The sequence below is a fragment of the Archocentrus centrarchus genome, chromosome 13, assembly GCF_007364275.1.
Source record: "Archocentrus centrarchus isolate MPI-CPG fArcCen1 chromosome 13, fArcCen1, whole genome shotgun sequence".
Lineage (NCBI taxonomy): Eukaryota > Metazoa > Chordata > Actinopteri > Cichliformes > Cichlidae > Archocentrus > Archocentrus centrarchus.
The window spans coordinates 40,237,765-40,254,874 of record NC_044358.1 but is presented as its reverse complement, the minus strand read 5'-3'; the positions used below and the strand labels follow the sequence as shown (position 1 = coordinate 40,254,874).

General features: G+C 40.2%; 1 protein-coding gene across 1 annotated transcript in view; it reads right to left on the bottom strand.

The window, feature by feature from the left end:
- The window catches only part of LOC115791027 (calsyntenin-2), a 324,417-nt gene that overhangs the window by 212,478 nt on the left and 94,829 nt on the right, over positions 1-17,110 (bottom strand). The window contains exon 2 of the mRNA XM_030745109.1: positions 2,903-3,025. Coding sequence (XP_030600969.1) covers positions 2,903-3,025 — 123 coding nt within the window. The remainder of the gene's footprint in view (positions 1-2,902; positions 3,026-17,110) is intronic.

Below are 17,110 nucleotides of genomic sequence, written 5' to 3'. Positions count from 1 at the left end.
TGGATGGATGGATGGATGGATGGATGGATGGATGGATGGATGGATGGATGGATGGATGGATGGATGGATGGGAATATCACAAAGAGACTGTCATGGTCATCATACAACTGGACCCTGATAAAGAAAGCTGGGAAACTACTGTACTTAGTACAAAACTTACCTAGTTAAAATCTCTTGTCAAGTGATTGTTTAACTTCCTCAGAGGAGCAACAGAAAGCATCAAAAGAGATATGCTCAGCCAAAGACCAGAAAGCTCTGCTGCCCGTGGTTAAAACTTCCCAGAACATCACCAGCACCCATCTACCGAGCATCAGTGAAATCAGCAAGGTTACTAAAGGACAATGCCGTTTGGCGTGTTGGGCATCTGGTGAGAAATACAGATGTAACTGCTGCTGTACCAGTGGATGTCAGAACAGTTTCTTTCCTCAGGTTGTGAGCATACTAAACCACGAAAAGCAGCTTTTGTAATGACTAAATTATGTATTTTTTGTGTGCCCTGGTGTTGCATTGAGATGATGTCTGAATAACAACTTAAGCCTTAAGCTTGTGGAAGATGTATTTCTGGATAGGCATACCTGACACCAGACTTTGAAGAGAACTACAACTAATTTTGGCTTCATCTGGAACTTCATCCTTAAAACTAATCTGTGGTTTTGGATAACAGCCCAGTGCAGGCTTTCTGCTTTCTTTTGGTAATCTAATAAGGTCTAGTTTTACCAAGTCGAAGTGTTCTTTTGGAACTTGTCACTTTTTTAGCACAGTCTCAACATCGCTTTATGCAGAGCTGTCAGTGGAATGGAAAAATTCAAGTTGACGATTGAGTTTGTGTAGGCACTTGTCAACTAATAAAATTATATGTTGTGACAGAGTAGACAGAAGCATATGTCCCAGACAAGTTTTTTTTTTTTTTTTTCACGCACATTGTAACTCACTTCATGAATATAAAATCATCTTAGTTATAAGTCAGTGAATATATATCAAGGTGTTGCCTTGATGTCTGGAGCATATAGCTGTTTGTATCATGTACCTTTTTTTTTTTTATTTTCCTTGTTTCCTGGGGCAAAACAACTCCATTTTGTCAGACACAGCCATGCATAAAGCAATGAGCATCTATGCTGCTGCATTTCACTTGTCGTGACATTCTGTCTCTGTGATTGTGAAGCTTGTGATCTGCTGTAGTGCCACAGTGATGGCTGATGTCAGTCTCAGCCAGCTTTTAGACACAGTACTGCCACAGTTCCTGTTGTTCCAGACTAGTGACTGTGGTGACTGCTGCATCCTGCTCAGCAGTCCAGGAGGATTACCGGACAGGTTTGGAGTGATGTCAAAGACAGGCAGGGAAAGACTGTATGTGTGGCAGCTTAGTCATATTTTGCTGCTGAATTAATCTCAACCACAAGGGGCTTTCAAGAAAATTCATGTATTCCGATTTCCATCAAAATGTTTGCTGTATATATGTGTGTTTGCATGTGTGCATGCGTGTGTAAAATTGACACCTTTGAGAAGCGTACAGTATAAATGTGCTCAAGCAGATGTTGGTTTTACGATCTTGTAAATGGATCACTCCAACAATTCAGCTGGGTGACTGTTGTCAGTCAGGCATCGTGTGTCAGTGTCTTAGATCTACGATAATTAAAACCTGGCTGGCCTAATTAATGAGGCTTAATCACTACCTGTGCACTGCCCTGCCACTTCACCCTAGCAATTTGCTGGAAGAAGGAAAGATTCACCTCAGCTAATTACTGGATAACTGTCTCTGGCCTGAATTGTGTCTGCGCAGTTGGACGAAACTTGTGTGTCGACTGCACCGTGGGTTTGCTGGGGGTTGCTCAAAAGTAGGCACAGGTAGGGAGATGAATGTGGGAAGTGGTTTTAAGAGGCAAGAGAGAATGCAGAACTGCCAGGACAAAGAGAGGGGATAGAAAAAAGAGATACTGATATTGTTACTGCTTTTGTTTATTAATATTTAAGTGAGAGATCTCTCCTTTACTCTCACTTATGAAATCCAGGAGCATTCGTGTGCTCTGCCTGCTCTGTGTGTGCACTTTTGGTTCGTGAGGCTATCGGTCTATCAAGACCCAGAGGACATACGCTGGTCAGCCAGCTACCCTCCCCACTGTCGAATCATTTTCTCTCTTTCTCCCTGTAGGGTGGCCATTACAGTGAGCCCCCTCAGGCCATGCTCCAGCACATGCACACATACACTTGCAATAGCCAACAATGGGAAAAAAAAAAAAATGTGTTAGTAAGCATACACACATTCATGCTTGCACACACACATATTCCCCCCTCTCCATCCAACCATCCGCCCAGCTCAGCTTGAGAGTCTCTGTGAGTGGGCTTCAGCCCCGCACAACAGCCCCATGCTAGTGCCCTGGCCACATTAACAGCCTGGCAGGAGAGGGACTGTTTGGGCTCGCCAACAGCCTCCAGCTAACGTCCTCCCACTAGAGCTGGCACCCTTTCGAGGAGCTGGAATGGCCACAAAGTGGGAAGAATCTAATCCGGTTTGACTCTTTTTTTTTTTTTTTCTTCACTCTTCTCAGCCACCATGGGGCTTATTTGGGCTACTTTCCACTCTAAATAAATATGAAAGATGGGTATGTGATGTATGTTCACTGGGAATTATTGGATTTAATGGTTGCAGGCAGCAAAAAGCTGGGATAACTCTAAAAAGGCTGTGATGCAGCGGTTATAGTGAAGCCAATTTAAGCCCCTTCACATTGATATCACATGACAGCTTTATATGTTTATATCCTTAGTGTAAGTATATCCTGCAGCTATGCTTTCCCGTGCGGATTAACACCTGAGTCACTGGTGACTGCCTCCATTTGGTGTAAGTTAGCCTGCTCTGTTGCTATGATCATTGTCAAGTTGACAACCTGGTTGAAGTGTATGATACCTGCATAAGGGACTGGGGCATCTTTATCCAGGGCCACAAGGGGAGGATCCAGCAGAACGATGTCAGTGTTCTCAGTGATTACCCCATGGTATGATGTCTCTATCCAGGGCTTGTGTTTATTCACTGTGGAGACAGAAAGAAAAATAGATCAGTTGGAAATCTGAAGCCTATGCTTCAAGGTGAAACCGAGCTGTCAGTCTTAACATACTAAAATACACATCTTCAGCTAAAGTCACCTAAGAAAACAAAACAAAAACTGGTCACAGGCAAACAATTTCACCTTGATACGCACGCAGAAAGTTAATGTGCTGCAGCAAGTATGCATGCAAATTTTACTGGCAAAGCTCCTGCAGCCTCATTTTCTATAAGACATTGTCATTTTTCCTAATCTCCCCTGCTTCTCCTTTTCTTTCCTTTGTTCTTTTCTTCCTTCAAACATTCCCCGCAGCTTTCAAAGCATGGTGACACACTTGACCAAAGGCCACCACTGCGCTGCCAACACAAAACTGTAGGCCGAGTCAAAACACAGAACATGAGCTGAGGGTTTTATTAATGGTCATAACTGAATAAAAGCCCTCCGGGTTGTGTGCAGCATTGTGCTAACCCACTTGCTTACTATACTAAAGTCAAAAGAGGAAGAAGACAAACACAAAGAGGCACAAGAAAGCAGTGGCTTGTCTAAATCCTTCTTGATGCTTTGTAGCTAAGCCAAAAAACCCCAAAAGAAAACCAAAAAAAAAACACTTTGTCCACTTTCTAAATGTCAAGTTTAAGTCTGTGGATTGAAATTGACAAAGAAAATTTGAGGTCCTCTGAGAAGGAGTGCTTAAAAAAAAACCCCAGAATATTTTATTTAATGGAGAATGAAGTGTATAAACAATAATTACTTTCCATTCAGTGAAAGGCAAACCAAAGAAAGCAGGCTCTTTCTAAGTCGTAATCAAGCAATCATTGTTATAGACCACTTCAGTTATGCATTGAATGCCAGTAAAAGCCACTTGACAATGTTAAAAAGTGGAGTTTCCAAACAAGACAAGTAAATGCACACAGACATCATATTCTTTTAATGTGAGTACTCAAAGAACACTTTGTTGTTGTTATGAAACAAATGTATCTTCCATTAAATTTTCATTTAATCCCATCCATACAATTTAATTATCTGCTTTCACTGCACTTAAAATCTAATTAACACGGTCTAAAACAGTGATTCCCAACCAGGGTTACTTTGAGCCCAGGGGACACTGCTGCAGTTGCCTGAGAGCTTTGCGGTAAGATTGTGAGAAGCTCAGCTAATGTGAACAGAATTAACGTTTTGATGTGTTTGTGTTTAGGTGTAAAATGACCATCAAAAGAGGATCATCACAGCTGATGCAGTGATGATCATGAATTTATACTGATCTAAGCTATCAGCTGCAACAGACCTCCAACCAGCAGGAGTCAGTCATTAGCACGTTCACAGGAAAGTCAAAACTCTTAGCTAAGAGTAACAGTTTAAATAACACTACTACTAATAATAATAATAATCATCATCTTAGTATAATTATCATAGCATATGTATATATGTATATATATGTATGTCTGTTGCCTAACTCCTCCTAGAAGCTTTCATCAGTCTGGATTAAACTTGATATATATAAACGGTCTATATAGCTTTTGGGAATTATTTTCATTATTTTCAACACTCATATCCTTGTAAATTATATTGCAAAGAAGAACAACAATAAATATATCTGTTTATTCATTTGTTTATTAACATGTTGTTGAATAACATGATAAATTAACACACGTCTGTGTTTTAATACATCAGTGAAGTGAACAAGTGCCACAGGATTGTGTTTTTGCTAGTAATAATGATAATAAAATAATGAATGCATGGTTGGTATAATTAGATTAAAGTGGTGGATATGGTAATCGAGAAAACTAAAGGTTATGGACACAAAAGTCAAAATAGTTAGCTTAAAGCAACCAATTAAAGGTTCGCACAGCTAAAAGTGAGGGAATAAATGGTGGGAATACTTAGCTATATGTAATGTAATAAATAGTTAAATTAGCTAAAAATAATGAAATAAAAAAACTGAATAAAAGGTTGATAGAAAAATGGTTTAAATATTGGCTAAAAGTAATAAGAGTTATCATGGAAATAGCTAAAAAATAATGTATAAATGTCTAAATGCAATGTACATAAATTAGTGTTGAAAGAGCGAGTTTCTATCACTTCAGTACTTAACTTGATATTTAGACACAAGTATTGAAGTTATATTTTCAATTAATGTGGGCAACAGAAAAAAGAGAGAGGTAATGAGACTGGGGAAAAGCATGCAAACACCACAGGGATGCATATTCATGAGTATCAGCACGGAAAGCGTGGCTAACAGCACTGATACAATCAGAGAAGATCATTTACGGGGCAGCGAGACGGCAACACGTTAGTGTATTTGGGTGTGATGAACATGCATGAGCTTGTTACAACAGTTAGGGGTAAAATTATACTGGATTTCAACTTTAAATGTCAAACTGTGTCATGTTGGGAATGAAAATCTTGCTGATGATGATGCACAGGAATATCAAGCAGAAACAATTATTTGTATGTGTTATCACAGTCCCTCCCAGAGGTACACACACACACACACACACACACACACACACACACACACACACACACACACACACACACACACACACACACACACACACAAAAACACTCTTGAGATGCTTTTTTCTGAAGCAATCTGTTGTTGGACTGTTACAGAACAATTAGCACACTGCTACACTGTTACAGAAATAAACCAGGCAAAATCCACTGCTTTAGCAGGACCCCCACGCAGGCAAAACAAAAAGCACGAAATCTGTAAAAGATGACAAGAAAAAAACTAAAATTATCCTCCAACTTGGTACAAGTGCAAAACCTCAATAAATGTGTAATACAGGGCATAATACTGTTTGAGCACAATGCATGACAGCTAATGAGGGGGGTTAGAGAATTGAAGGGGCTTTACCTCGGCTTGATATGCAGTCTTCTCACAGCTTAGGAGCCCTATTGACCTTTTAATCCTTGATTCTCGGTTTGTGCCACTCACCATGACTACTTAGCAGTGTCACACTGACCCAAAGGTTCTGCTCAGCATTATCAAAATTTTCCCCTTCTGAAAGCACAAAGCCTTCCAGCCAACCTGGACTTGCTTGTAACTCATCACATAATGATGTCTGAGGTCATTTTTCAACTTGGGTAGTCAGTGCAGACCTTTGTGACACCTCAGCTGATGTCGTGACTCCTGTTGAAAGTGAGAATCCAAACTTGCAAAAATGCAAAACGTAAATTTCTAAGTTCTCATTATGAAATGCTCCACACAGTAATTACCAATCCAAACAACTGAACATTACAAATTAGTTGCATAATATCACTGTGCTGGTGACCTTTGTCATATCATGCATACATGAGGTGGAGCGCATCTTTTTCAGGTCACTGTGGCCAAGCTGGATTGCTGTTGTGGGTTAAATACTGTACATTTTAAAGCCTCACTGGTCTCCATGTGTGTGGGATGGAATAGCCCCCCCCCAAGTAATGAGACCATTAAATGAGAGTCCACCTCCACTAATCACCACAGTATCTAAATGAGGGTACCACCTACATGTTAACCCCCAACTACAGCTCATCCATTCACTGGTAAGAAATGTGACGCTGACACCACCTTAGCCGAATGGGGTCCTTGTACGGACGGAAAAGACCCCAAGTCAGTGCGCCAAAATGTATGATATGATATTCTTTATTCTTAGACATAATGCGGGATATCAGAAGTTGAGAAGGTGGTGGAGGGAGGGTGTGCAGGTGGGAGGAGAATTGCATAAGCCGGACGATCAGTCCCAGAGATTCCCAGGGGAAACATTGTGGCCGATTAACATGATCGAACCCACGGCTGCGAGCGCTAATGCCTTGAAACCAAGTGATTAGCCACATACTCATCAATGATTTTGTGTATCAAAACCACACATGGTTAATCCTCTAATCAATCTGAAATGAACACGACTGACAGCCTAATTTGTGTGCTGTTTTCCCTCTGCAGGTGGAATGAGAAAGGAGCCCTGCTAACTGTTGTTCTCTTTGCTAAAAGTCTTCAAGCTTTTGTGTACTAACAACACACACCAGTGAGATTGGTCCTTTTGACATTTGATCAAACTGTGTGGTACTAGGCCTTCAGGCTTCAGACAGACTATAATAGGATGTGTGCTTAAAAAATGACCAAACAAACATGCCCACACATGAAAAAAAAAAAAAAAAAAAAAACTGCACTTCAAGTGACCCCAATTCTTTAAAAGCAAACAACTTCAATGGCTACTAAAAGCACTCAGTAAATGGCATGCGATAACCTGTGTTTGTGAATGGAGGAAGGAAAATTAGCCAGCATCTTGTGAAACCTTGTGGCTGTTTGGCTGAGATGCAAGAGACTTGTTACATCTAAGGACAGAGTCAAAATCAGGCGTGTTATTTTTTGTCTCATGTGTTAAAAGTGATGTGAGATTATCATGTTTTCTCAATAAAGACAGGGATGAAAGTGACTGTGGAAATGACATTTTGTCATAATTTTGAAAAAAATCTCAATATATATATTTGCCCGCTAACATTCATATTAGCGTTAGCATTAAATATTCACAGAATACACAAAACAAAATGTTATTTTTCTTTTTACTTCTACATTCAAAGTAATTTATTTACTACTTATTATTTATTATCTGGAAATCAAAATGCTATTGCTGACTTAATCACTATGTCAGCAATAGCATGGAAAAAAGAGAAGCTGAAGGGGAGATGGGTTGCAAAGTGGCTTGCAGATGCACAGCAAGAGTCGCCAAGCTAAAGCAGTTTCAATAGCAAACATCACTGAGATTTGCCAACTGAATATGAATGTATAAAAAGGTATCCACTGAGACATCAGCTGATGTGGCTTTGCCCTGAAAGCAGTAAATATGCAGGTATTGTGGCTTTGTGGTCAACGGGAACTAATGCTTTGTTGAGTTTAATAGCTCTCCAAAAAAATGTGTAACCTTTCTCTTTTTTTTTAAATTTTGTTTTAATGAAACCCATTACTGCCTTCAGCTCTTCAATATTCTCTGCTTTTTATTGGATGTGTAGCCATTAAATTAATCAAATTATTACTCATACATTTCCATAATAACCACTCTTTTGTAATATTGCCTTCTATTGTCTTTTCACAAATGAGTGAAGTGAAAGGTCACAGAATCATTTTTGTACTTCAAATTAATCTCAGGGTTTAGGTGATACAGTTATCAAACTTGTGCGGGCTAATATAATCAGGTTGTGTGACAGCTGAAAGGTGGATGCTGGAGCTCATACGCCCTTTACTGCTGGCGGGGGGGTCAGCGGGACTATCTACCTCTGTCATTTCACTGCCAATTAATCTGAGTGTCGTGGATTTGACTTGAGGCTCGGGGCATGGCAGAGACGCTATAATGGCTGATTAATCTCTGACCAAGCAACGGTGTGCCACCATAACTGTGCTGGCAGGTGCCACCTCTTAACAGGCGGGTGCTGCAATCTGACCAGACCCTCGGGGGGACAGGGGAGGAAGTGAAACAGTTGTAATTAAAAATAAATTTGTAGGAAATTAAACTCTGATTGATAAGGTCAACAAAAGGGGGGGCCATGATGAATAAATCAGCATAATGAAAAGCAAACGTAGCAGAGACAGTTAGCCATTACTGCAACCAACAGGCAATTACAGCTACACTTCAAGCAGGGAGCTCACACCAGCTCACAGAGGCTCCGAGATGACCATCAGCAGGTCGCTGCAAATTATCAAGCAACATCCCTGCTCTGCCGCTGTCAAGAGGTGTGTCTCTGTGCACTTTTTTCCCCTTTACCCACTACGACTTCATCAATGCAGTGATCCATGTCTTCCATGAACCTTGGAGATCTTTGCAAACTTTAATCTTCTTTGCACTCTGTGTGCTGGCCTCGTGCTTCACAGAGCAAGATGACAGAAATGATCTGCAGGGGAGAGGACTTTACTCTATTGTGCGCTGCAGAGTGCTCAAGTTAATGCTGATTTTGAATTAAAATCAGTTAGACTATCAGGGTAGCACAGGTAGTTTGCAGGTAAATTATACAGCGCGTGTCCATTTTTGTTTGGAAAATCTTACATAGCTTTGTGGATATATTTTAGAGGTACTGTGGTGATTTAGTATTACATTTAGGATCAAAATCAAAGGAGCTGTGACTGAGATATCAAGTATAGTTCAAACTCCAGATTCAGAAGTTTATATAGTACAGCTCAATAGAGCACAATACAGCTCAAGAGAATCTATCTTTCTAACCTTCCTGCCTGCAGATGTCTGCAAGAAATACAAAGGTTTTGATGTAACTCAGAAGCAAAGCCATGTCTGAATAGGACTTGCAAGGCTACCTTAATGTGCATTTGCAGGGATTTGATCCGTCTTTAGAAACAAAAAAGTAGAGTCAAGTGTCTGTGTCAAAATGTTGGGTCAAGCCTCTCACGATACAAAAAAAGACCTTAGAGTATTTTTTGAATTAAAAAAACAAAGGAAACTGAACGTAGATACCAGTTTATAAAGAAGTAGTTTCTGTTTCTATTGGACATCATTGTTAGATTATTTGTTTTAAATCATCGGATGGCAAATAATGAAGAAGAAAAATGCTGAAACTTGACAGTAATCTGTTTCACTAAGGCGGGATCTTGAAAGCAGATTAAAAATAAATCTCAGTTTATTTCAATATGAAATGCAACAAATCAAACTGGAGATTAAACTACTACAGCTGCCAATGCTTACCAAAGAAACACTGCCATATGGAAAAGAAAGGAAAAAGACGGAGTAAACGGGTTTGTTCTATATGTCACATAAGACTTCTATGTCTCATACTATGTACTCATGAAAGTGACTCCTTTTTGCAAATGGTTTGCTTGAATTCCTTTAAGTATGCCGTATGAAAAAACAAAACAAAAGGTAAATCATAGCGTGAGACACATTCTTACATGAAAATAATAATTTACTGTTAAAACTAAGCTGAACACACTCTTTTTTTGTCTGTTTATTCTCCATATGGGGGAGAAAGGCTGTTTTGTGATTGTTTTTTTTTTTTTTTTTTTGGCTTCATTTCCTTGAGCAGAATGCAAGCAAGTTCATTAGTCAGTCAGAGCATACAGCAAAAGAAATGTGTTCCTGCCAAAACACCTGGGTCACATTGAGGCTGTCCCTTTGCAATCCCTTTCAGACAGTGACACCCTGACCTGCGCTGTGCCTGGTACAGAGCTCCTTCTGCTGTCCTCTCATCTTAGAACAGCGTCTGGAGGACACAATGGAAGCTAAAACTGCACAATTTCATACAATACAAAAAAAAAATGTACACGTAGACCTTGTGTGTCCTTTGGGTTGTAATTGAAAATCATGACACGGCCGGAAAATAATTCACCTGTTGCCCCGTCTTTGGCCTTTTGTGCCTGTTCTGTTTGGATTTAGTTCCTTGAGATTATGAGCTGTTTGTAGCCCTGGGCTGAGTGAGATAAAGCAGGATCACACTGTGATTTTTTTCTCTTTCTTTTTTTTTTTTTTCTTTTTGTTTTGTTGAAAGTGGAATAACCCAACAATTCAGAGTCTGCTCTGCATTGCCCCCAGGTGTGTATAAATGTGTAGGTGTAAAAGGTAGTATATAAGACTGTGCATGTTTGTGTGCACGCTGCTACTGTGGTCCTGCCAAGCTGTGTGTTCTGGGCCTGATCCCAGTTCCTTGTGTCTGGTACGTGAGTGCGCGCGTGTGTGTTGGTTAGTGCTTGGGAGGGCAGTGGGGGAGGTTCAGTGGCAGGCGGGAGACCACAGTGGTGTTGCAGCAGGACGCCACAGCCTTTGAGCCTAACAAATCCAAAAGCAGCAAGTGCACACAACGCCATGTGAAAACACCCACCAGGCTTTTGAACATGGTTAAAAAAAAAAGAGAGAGAGAAGGAAAGAAAGGAAGAAAAAAACAACAACAAACAATAAAGCTCATAGGTTCATAGACAAAAAAAAAGATAAATGAACATTTATAGTTCTGCACTACAGAAGAATAAACAAAAACACTGAGAGGAGGTAAGTGCCGCCACACATATCAAAGTCCGCCTTTATTTCCACCTCAGTGAGCAATGGCATTTTTCTTTTGACATTTGTCTGCCATCCTCCCCTCAACATTGTCCCTGCAGCAAAATGATAGAGCCAAGACAAAGGTCAGGCTTTTATCATAAGCTTGTTTTCCATCCACCTTGGCAGAAGTGCAAAATTCCCCTCTGGAGTCTAACTGCAAGACCAAAAAAGGCGCTGAGAAAGGAGGAGTGGGGGGAAAGCACTATACAGATTGTCTAAGTTTGTCTCTGTGCTGTAAGTCACTGCGCTGTTGTAACACTGTATGTGCTGCTCTGCTTTCAGATGGGGACTTATTAACCCGTAAAAAAAAAAAAAAAGGCTCACTGAACAGTTACTCTGCTGCTGTGCAACGCCACCATTTCTGTGACTGCCCCTGAGGAAGAGCGAGAAAAACAAAGAGAGAGATGAAAGAGTGCTCTGCATTAAGGTGCGCAGAGGAAGAAAAAACTAAAAGCATCCATCCAAATGACCAGGCTAGATACATAGGAGCTGAATATGCACTTCTGGTGCCATTACCCCCAGCTATCACGACCCCTCTTTATCAAATGGCTTCACAGTCACAAATGTTCTCTCTGTGCGTCATTTGAGAGCCATTACCCTGCTCCATTATTGTATGTGCAATTTGAGATATGGCATTTACAGTTTCCTGCTTTTCTCAAATTTTACATGCACTCCGAACATGTCATTAAATACACCTACACTGCAAAGTATTGTCACGGGGCAAGAGTCACAAGAATCCAAACTGATGTGTACTGAATGCACGTACCACAAACCACATACCACATGCATACAGGAAGATGGTGGAAAGGCCACTGAGAATAAACAGCAACAAGTATGACGGTGCATTTACCTCAAACATAGTTGTAGTTGCGGCTGTGAGGTTTTGGTATAATATACAATAATAACTTCATTTCATTCATTCACGTGATTTTGTTTGTGATTACATATTTCTCTTTCTCTTTGGCAGGGCGGGCAAGGGTGGTTGATTTGTCCTAACCAGTGACTACTGGCTTTCAATACAGCTGATACAGTAGGAACAGTTTTAATTTGTCATGTCATTTGACAAACTTTGCAGAGATGTGTTTTGTAAGCCAACCTGTGTATGTCACTTTCCTCCAATAGCTGACATTTTCTTTGGAATGGATTCTGTCTCGGGAAGATGACATCCGCATTCTTAATCCCACCACCCACAACAGCAGCACATACGTCTGTACCTGTCTGTACTGCTCGCACGGAGAAGTTGTAACTACCCGATATTTTCCAGAGCATGTGCATTTCAGATTTGCAACATGTCAAACTATTAAAATCAACCAAGCCAAATTCATGTTGTGATTATATTTTTTTCACATGTGTAATTGCACGATTTTCCTGTCACTGCTGTTTTTACATGACAACGCTAATGTGAACATGCTGCTGATTTCTTTGCAGAGCAGACCTGACCCGCTGCAGGCATAGCACAAATGAGTGGCAGAGTCAATCAGTGTTTGCTAGGTGTTCAAACACTAAATTGCACTGAGGCACAGGTTCACACCTCCCCAAAAACGGAGCCCGCCGGTGCACTCCAATGCAAAAAGTATATAAAATTTCAAAATCATTGGATAAATGAGGAGCATCCCTGCTCTGAAACGCCATGGGCGTCCCCACTCAATCAAGAGCTCTATCAGCAGTCCAAATGGACTGCACTAAGCAGGCAAACAGAATGGGGATCATTTTAATTGAATCACACTGGTTAAGGGAGAAATCATAACATGGATGTGTAGATACTAATTATTTTTGAATGGAGCTTTTTCTCCAGTGCAGTAAGTTTGGAACCCTAAATATAAATGAGCTGCCACTGTCACTAAATATGTTGATAATTCTTAAATCAGCCACACTGGGATGATTGGGGATGGAAGCTTTACCATAAATTCCTGATCTATACAGAGTGCCCTAATTTGTTATAGTGTTACTACATTAAATGTATCTGCCATACATAAGCAAGAATGGCAACACACATTATTAGGTATCTGCTGTTGACTACAGTGTACTGAGTGTGGTGGTACAGTGGAAGATAGTCAGTTTATCCTAAAAGAAGATTCATGAGCCCCATCCAGAAACAGCTGGTAAAACTTCCCAGTTTAATACAGTCATTGTGGAGGCAGGCGGTGGTGGGGATCCTCTGCTCTCTAACAACATTCCACTTCATAAATTCAATCCAGCTCTTTAATATCTGATCATTTTAAGAAAAATTAATTTAAGAGACCATGGGCCAGAGTTACTAAGGGGGCAAATTAGCGTGTTGTCGCATTATCAGAAATGCACAGATGGGAGTGGAAGGTTCTGCAGTTGATCTACTAAAATTGTGCTAGTTTACAGTTCGTTTTAGTAATGATCTTTCTACCAAGAGAAAGGTCAAAATAGAGCAGACCTGATGTAAAATATTAGAGTGCAACCACAGGTTTTCCATGTGTCTGGAAACAGCATGGCAATTTAAATCAATGAGAGGCTTCTGAAGGAGAATGGAAACGTTGATATAAGGGCAAAGTTTTTGGTTAGGAATTGCTGCTTTAGGCACATCAATTAAACTGAGAAGGCTTTAAAAGCAATTTTATGAATAGCTTTTATTGATTAAGTTCAAAAGGGTGGGGTGGGTAAAAAAAATAAATAAATAATTACATTAACATCTTGGCATAACTATAGTGTCGGTTGCTTCTGCAATCCCAGACGTTTCCACCACGTTAAGACCGGTGCTTCTGTTTAAAGACTCCTTTTTCTTCTAGAAGATGATGGGAGCTGTTTATAATGCTGCCTATGTGTTTGCAGTCCAGTGAGACCTCTCCCTGAAAAGATTATACACATAGCCATCTGCATCCTGTGTGTTTTTGTTATTTTTATTATTATTATTATTATTATGTTAGATAGAGGCTTGACATTTACCATGGATGGTTTTCAAGAGATGTAAATACGCCATACATGTACACTACTTTCACTCTTTTAAAACTTTAGTATTTGGTGGGCTTTTTCAGGGAGTTGCATAAAATCACACTGAATAACAGCATTGCATAAATGCACTGATCATTTTTTGTTCAGTTAAGTGCAAAAAAAAAAAAAAAAAAAAAAAAAAAAAACCCAAAAAGGAGAAGAAAGAGGAAGAAGAAGAAAAAAACGAGATAACTTTGATTTATGTCTGTTTTGTTCTAAAATTTCTGGTGCACTTTACATCATGGACAAATCATGCATTGGGTGGAAATTTATGTACACTGCAGGAAGAGAACCAAACATACAACACTGACTCAAGTGTCCTCTTTGTTTGCAGATGGCCTCAAGTATGAGCTGAGAATCAGGAGTCGGTGGGAGTTTTCAGGTCTTTTCTGATGTCTGCAGAATTTTGCTCTGGCCAGTTAATATGGCACCTCAGGCCAGCTGTGAACAGGGGGGTTGAAAACGCATTGAGCCAATAAAAGTATCCCCAGTGTAATCCTTTTAAAGTGGCTGGGCTTTTGAAACGAAGGCCATCGTCTTACGGAACATGAAGTGCACTATGCACAGTAATCTGGTTAAAGAAATGTCTGTGTGGATCTGTGTGTGTGTGTGTGTGTGTGTGTGTGTGTGTGTGTGTGTGTGTGTGTGTGTGTGTGTGTGTGTGTGTGTGTGTGTGTGTGTGTGTGTGTGTGAAGGAAACATTTACACTTACAGCGGCGTGACCTTGGAAACAATTTCTCCTTGTGTCTGTTCTCAAATAGATTTAGCTGGCTTAGTATTTTTTTCTCTCCTTTTTTCTTTTTCATCTCTCGTTTTGTTTTTACTTTCAGTCTCTTCACTCAAATGCATCCAGTCTGGTCTGTCTGTTTCATCTTAGTCGCCTACATACCGTGGACACGTGTTCTTTTCCCACCACACGTACACTTAGCTCTCCACAGCACTTAGTCCCTGGTGCTCCTAAGAGTGTGTTCACGATTCTTCTTGGCAGTCCATTCCCTTTTGCCTCTCTCTATCTTTCTCATATTGCTCCAAAAATCGAAGGCAACTGAGCAAGGAGTTGAGAAGAAGAGTATCCCTATTGGGACTCTTATTGGAGCTCTGCTAAATACACACACACACGCGCACGCGTATGCACAAACATCGTGCATACACATCTAGAATGACACTCACACGTGCAAACGCTACCAAAAACATCTCCTCCTTGGTGGAGGTAATCAGCCCCAATGAAAACACTGTTGCTAAACTTGCCAGTCATTAAATATAAAGAAACTACTGGTGACAATGTTGCATTGTAAACCTGTTGCCTGTCAACAACAAGGACACAAAAAGCTTCTTTTTCAATCTCTGGAAGACAAATAAGTCCAAAGTTTATTCAGTATGTGCTCTTTTCCCTTAAACAATACAAATACACTTGTTTAAATAACATCAATGCGAAGGACAATTTATAATTCAGTCCACAGGCAATACAGTGAAAACAGATCTATTTAAAAGATGAGTTTTTACTCCCATAGAAGGAGACAGAAATGCCCTTGTTCAGCAGTACGATGATGGAAGTTCTATAATGTGTTTAGAGCGCAGAGTAAGTTTTCACTCTCTGCACAATAACATTGTTTATTAATATGAAACACCTGCTGCTTGCTACACTTTGCTAGGATAATTTTGAAATCAATGACAGCTGTCGCATTGTAGCTTGCTGGTTTCATATTATTTCGTACCAAATATATATTTTGACTGCAAGCAAAACACTGAAGAAGAGTGATATTTCACTTTGTCCAACATTTATATATCTGCAGGAAAAACGTTTGTGAACCCTGCAAGATTTTGTAAACATTTCCCTGTAAATATAACCTAAACGATGTGCTTTTACACAAGCCCTGAATGTCCGTATAGACAAGCCATTTAAACAGATGAAACAAAAATACAGGAGTTGCCCATTTATTTGTTAAACTGAAACGATCCAATAGTACCTATCTGAGAGAAGAAATACATATTTGACCCCGTCGGAATTCATACTTTTAATTAAAGAAATCAACAGTCTATAATTTTAATGGTAGGTTTATTATTTTAATCATCCATTCGTCAATCCATTAATTATTTTCTGTTTATCCAATTCAGAGTTGCAGTTGGACTGGAGTCTATCCCAGCACTCATAGGGCAAAAGGCAGGATACACCCTGGACAGGTGACCAGTCTGTCGCAGGGCTAACACAGAGAGACACACAAGCGTTCATGCATACATTCACACCTACAGCCAATTTGGACTCACCAGTTAGCCTAACATGCACTTCTATGGACTGCAGTGAGAAGCTGGAATTCCTGAGCCCAAGTGGCACAGATAGGTACATGGATACTGTTTCCCACCAGTTGTCTTTGTTTTTTGGGGTTTTCTTTTTTTTTTTTTTGGAGGGGTGGGGGTGGGGGGTGTTTGAACCTGGAGAGCTGTAGTGCACGACTGTGGAGCCCCGACTGTGAACTGTGAGAACAGAAAGGGTTGAAAGGCAGTGATGTACACAAAGGAGAAAATTGCTTTGAGCGCACTTTAACCTTCGCCAGATCTCAGAAATATGTGCCTGATGATACGCACAGAATGAAAAAACACCGATAAGCACAATAAAATTCCCTGAAGCAGCAGCCAATCAGGCTTGGCTGCTGGATATGCTGCAGACATGTCTAACATAATAAGAACTACTTCTCTATCTACAGGAAACTCCCAGAAGACTGATAAAGGAGATGCGCACCGGCAAAGCAACACTTATGTGAGAGGATCTCTTAAAGCTGTTAGTGTGATTTTCAAGCAGCAAACAGCAATGTTACGGTGTTACAGGAGCCCTTGTGGAAGACACAGAAACACGTGAGTATTTTAGAAAGTTCAGGCTAAAAACAGTCATTCAGCACACACATGCACAGTCTCCACTTGTGCTGTTCCTCCCACTGACCAGCACTCTTCATTTTATGATGTACATCTGCACCCTGGATCCCACCTGCTATATGTGCTCCTAAATAATAAAGCAATCAATTGTTTTTTGTTTTGTTTTGTTTTTTTGCTTTGTTAAAGTGTTTGTCCCTTGCAATATCCTCTCAACCTCTTTTTAATTCAGCC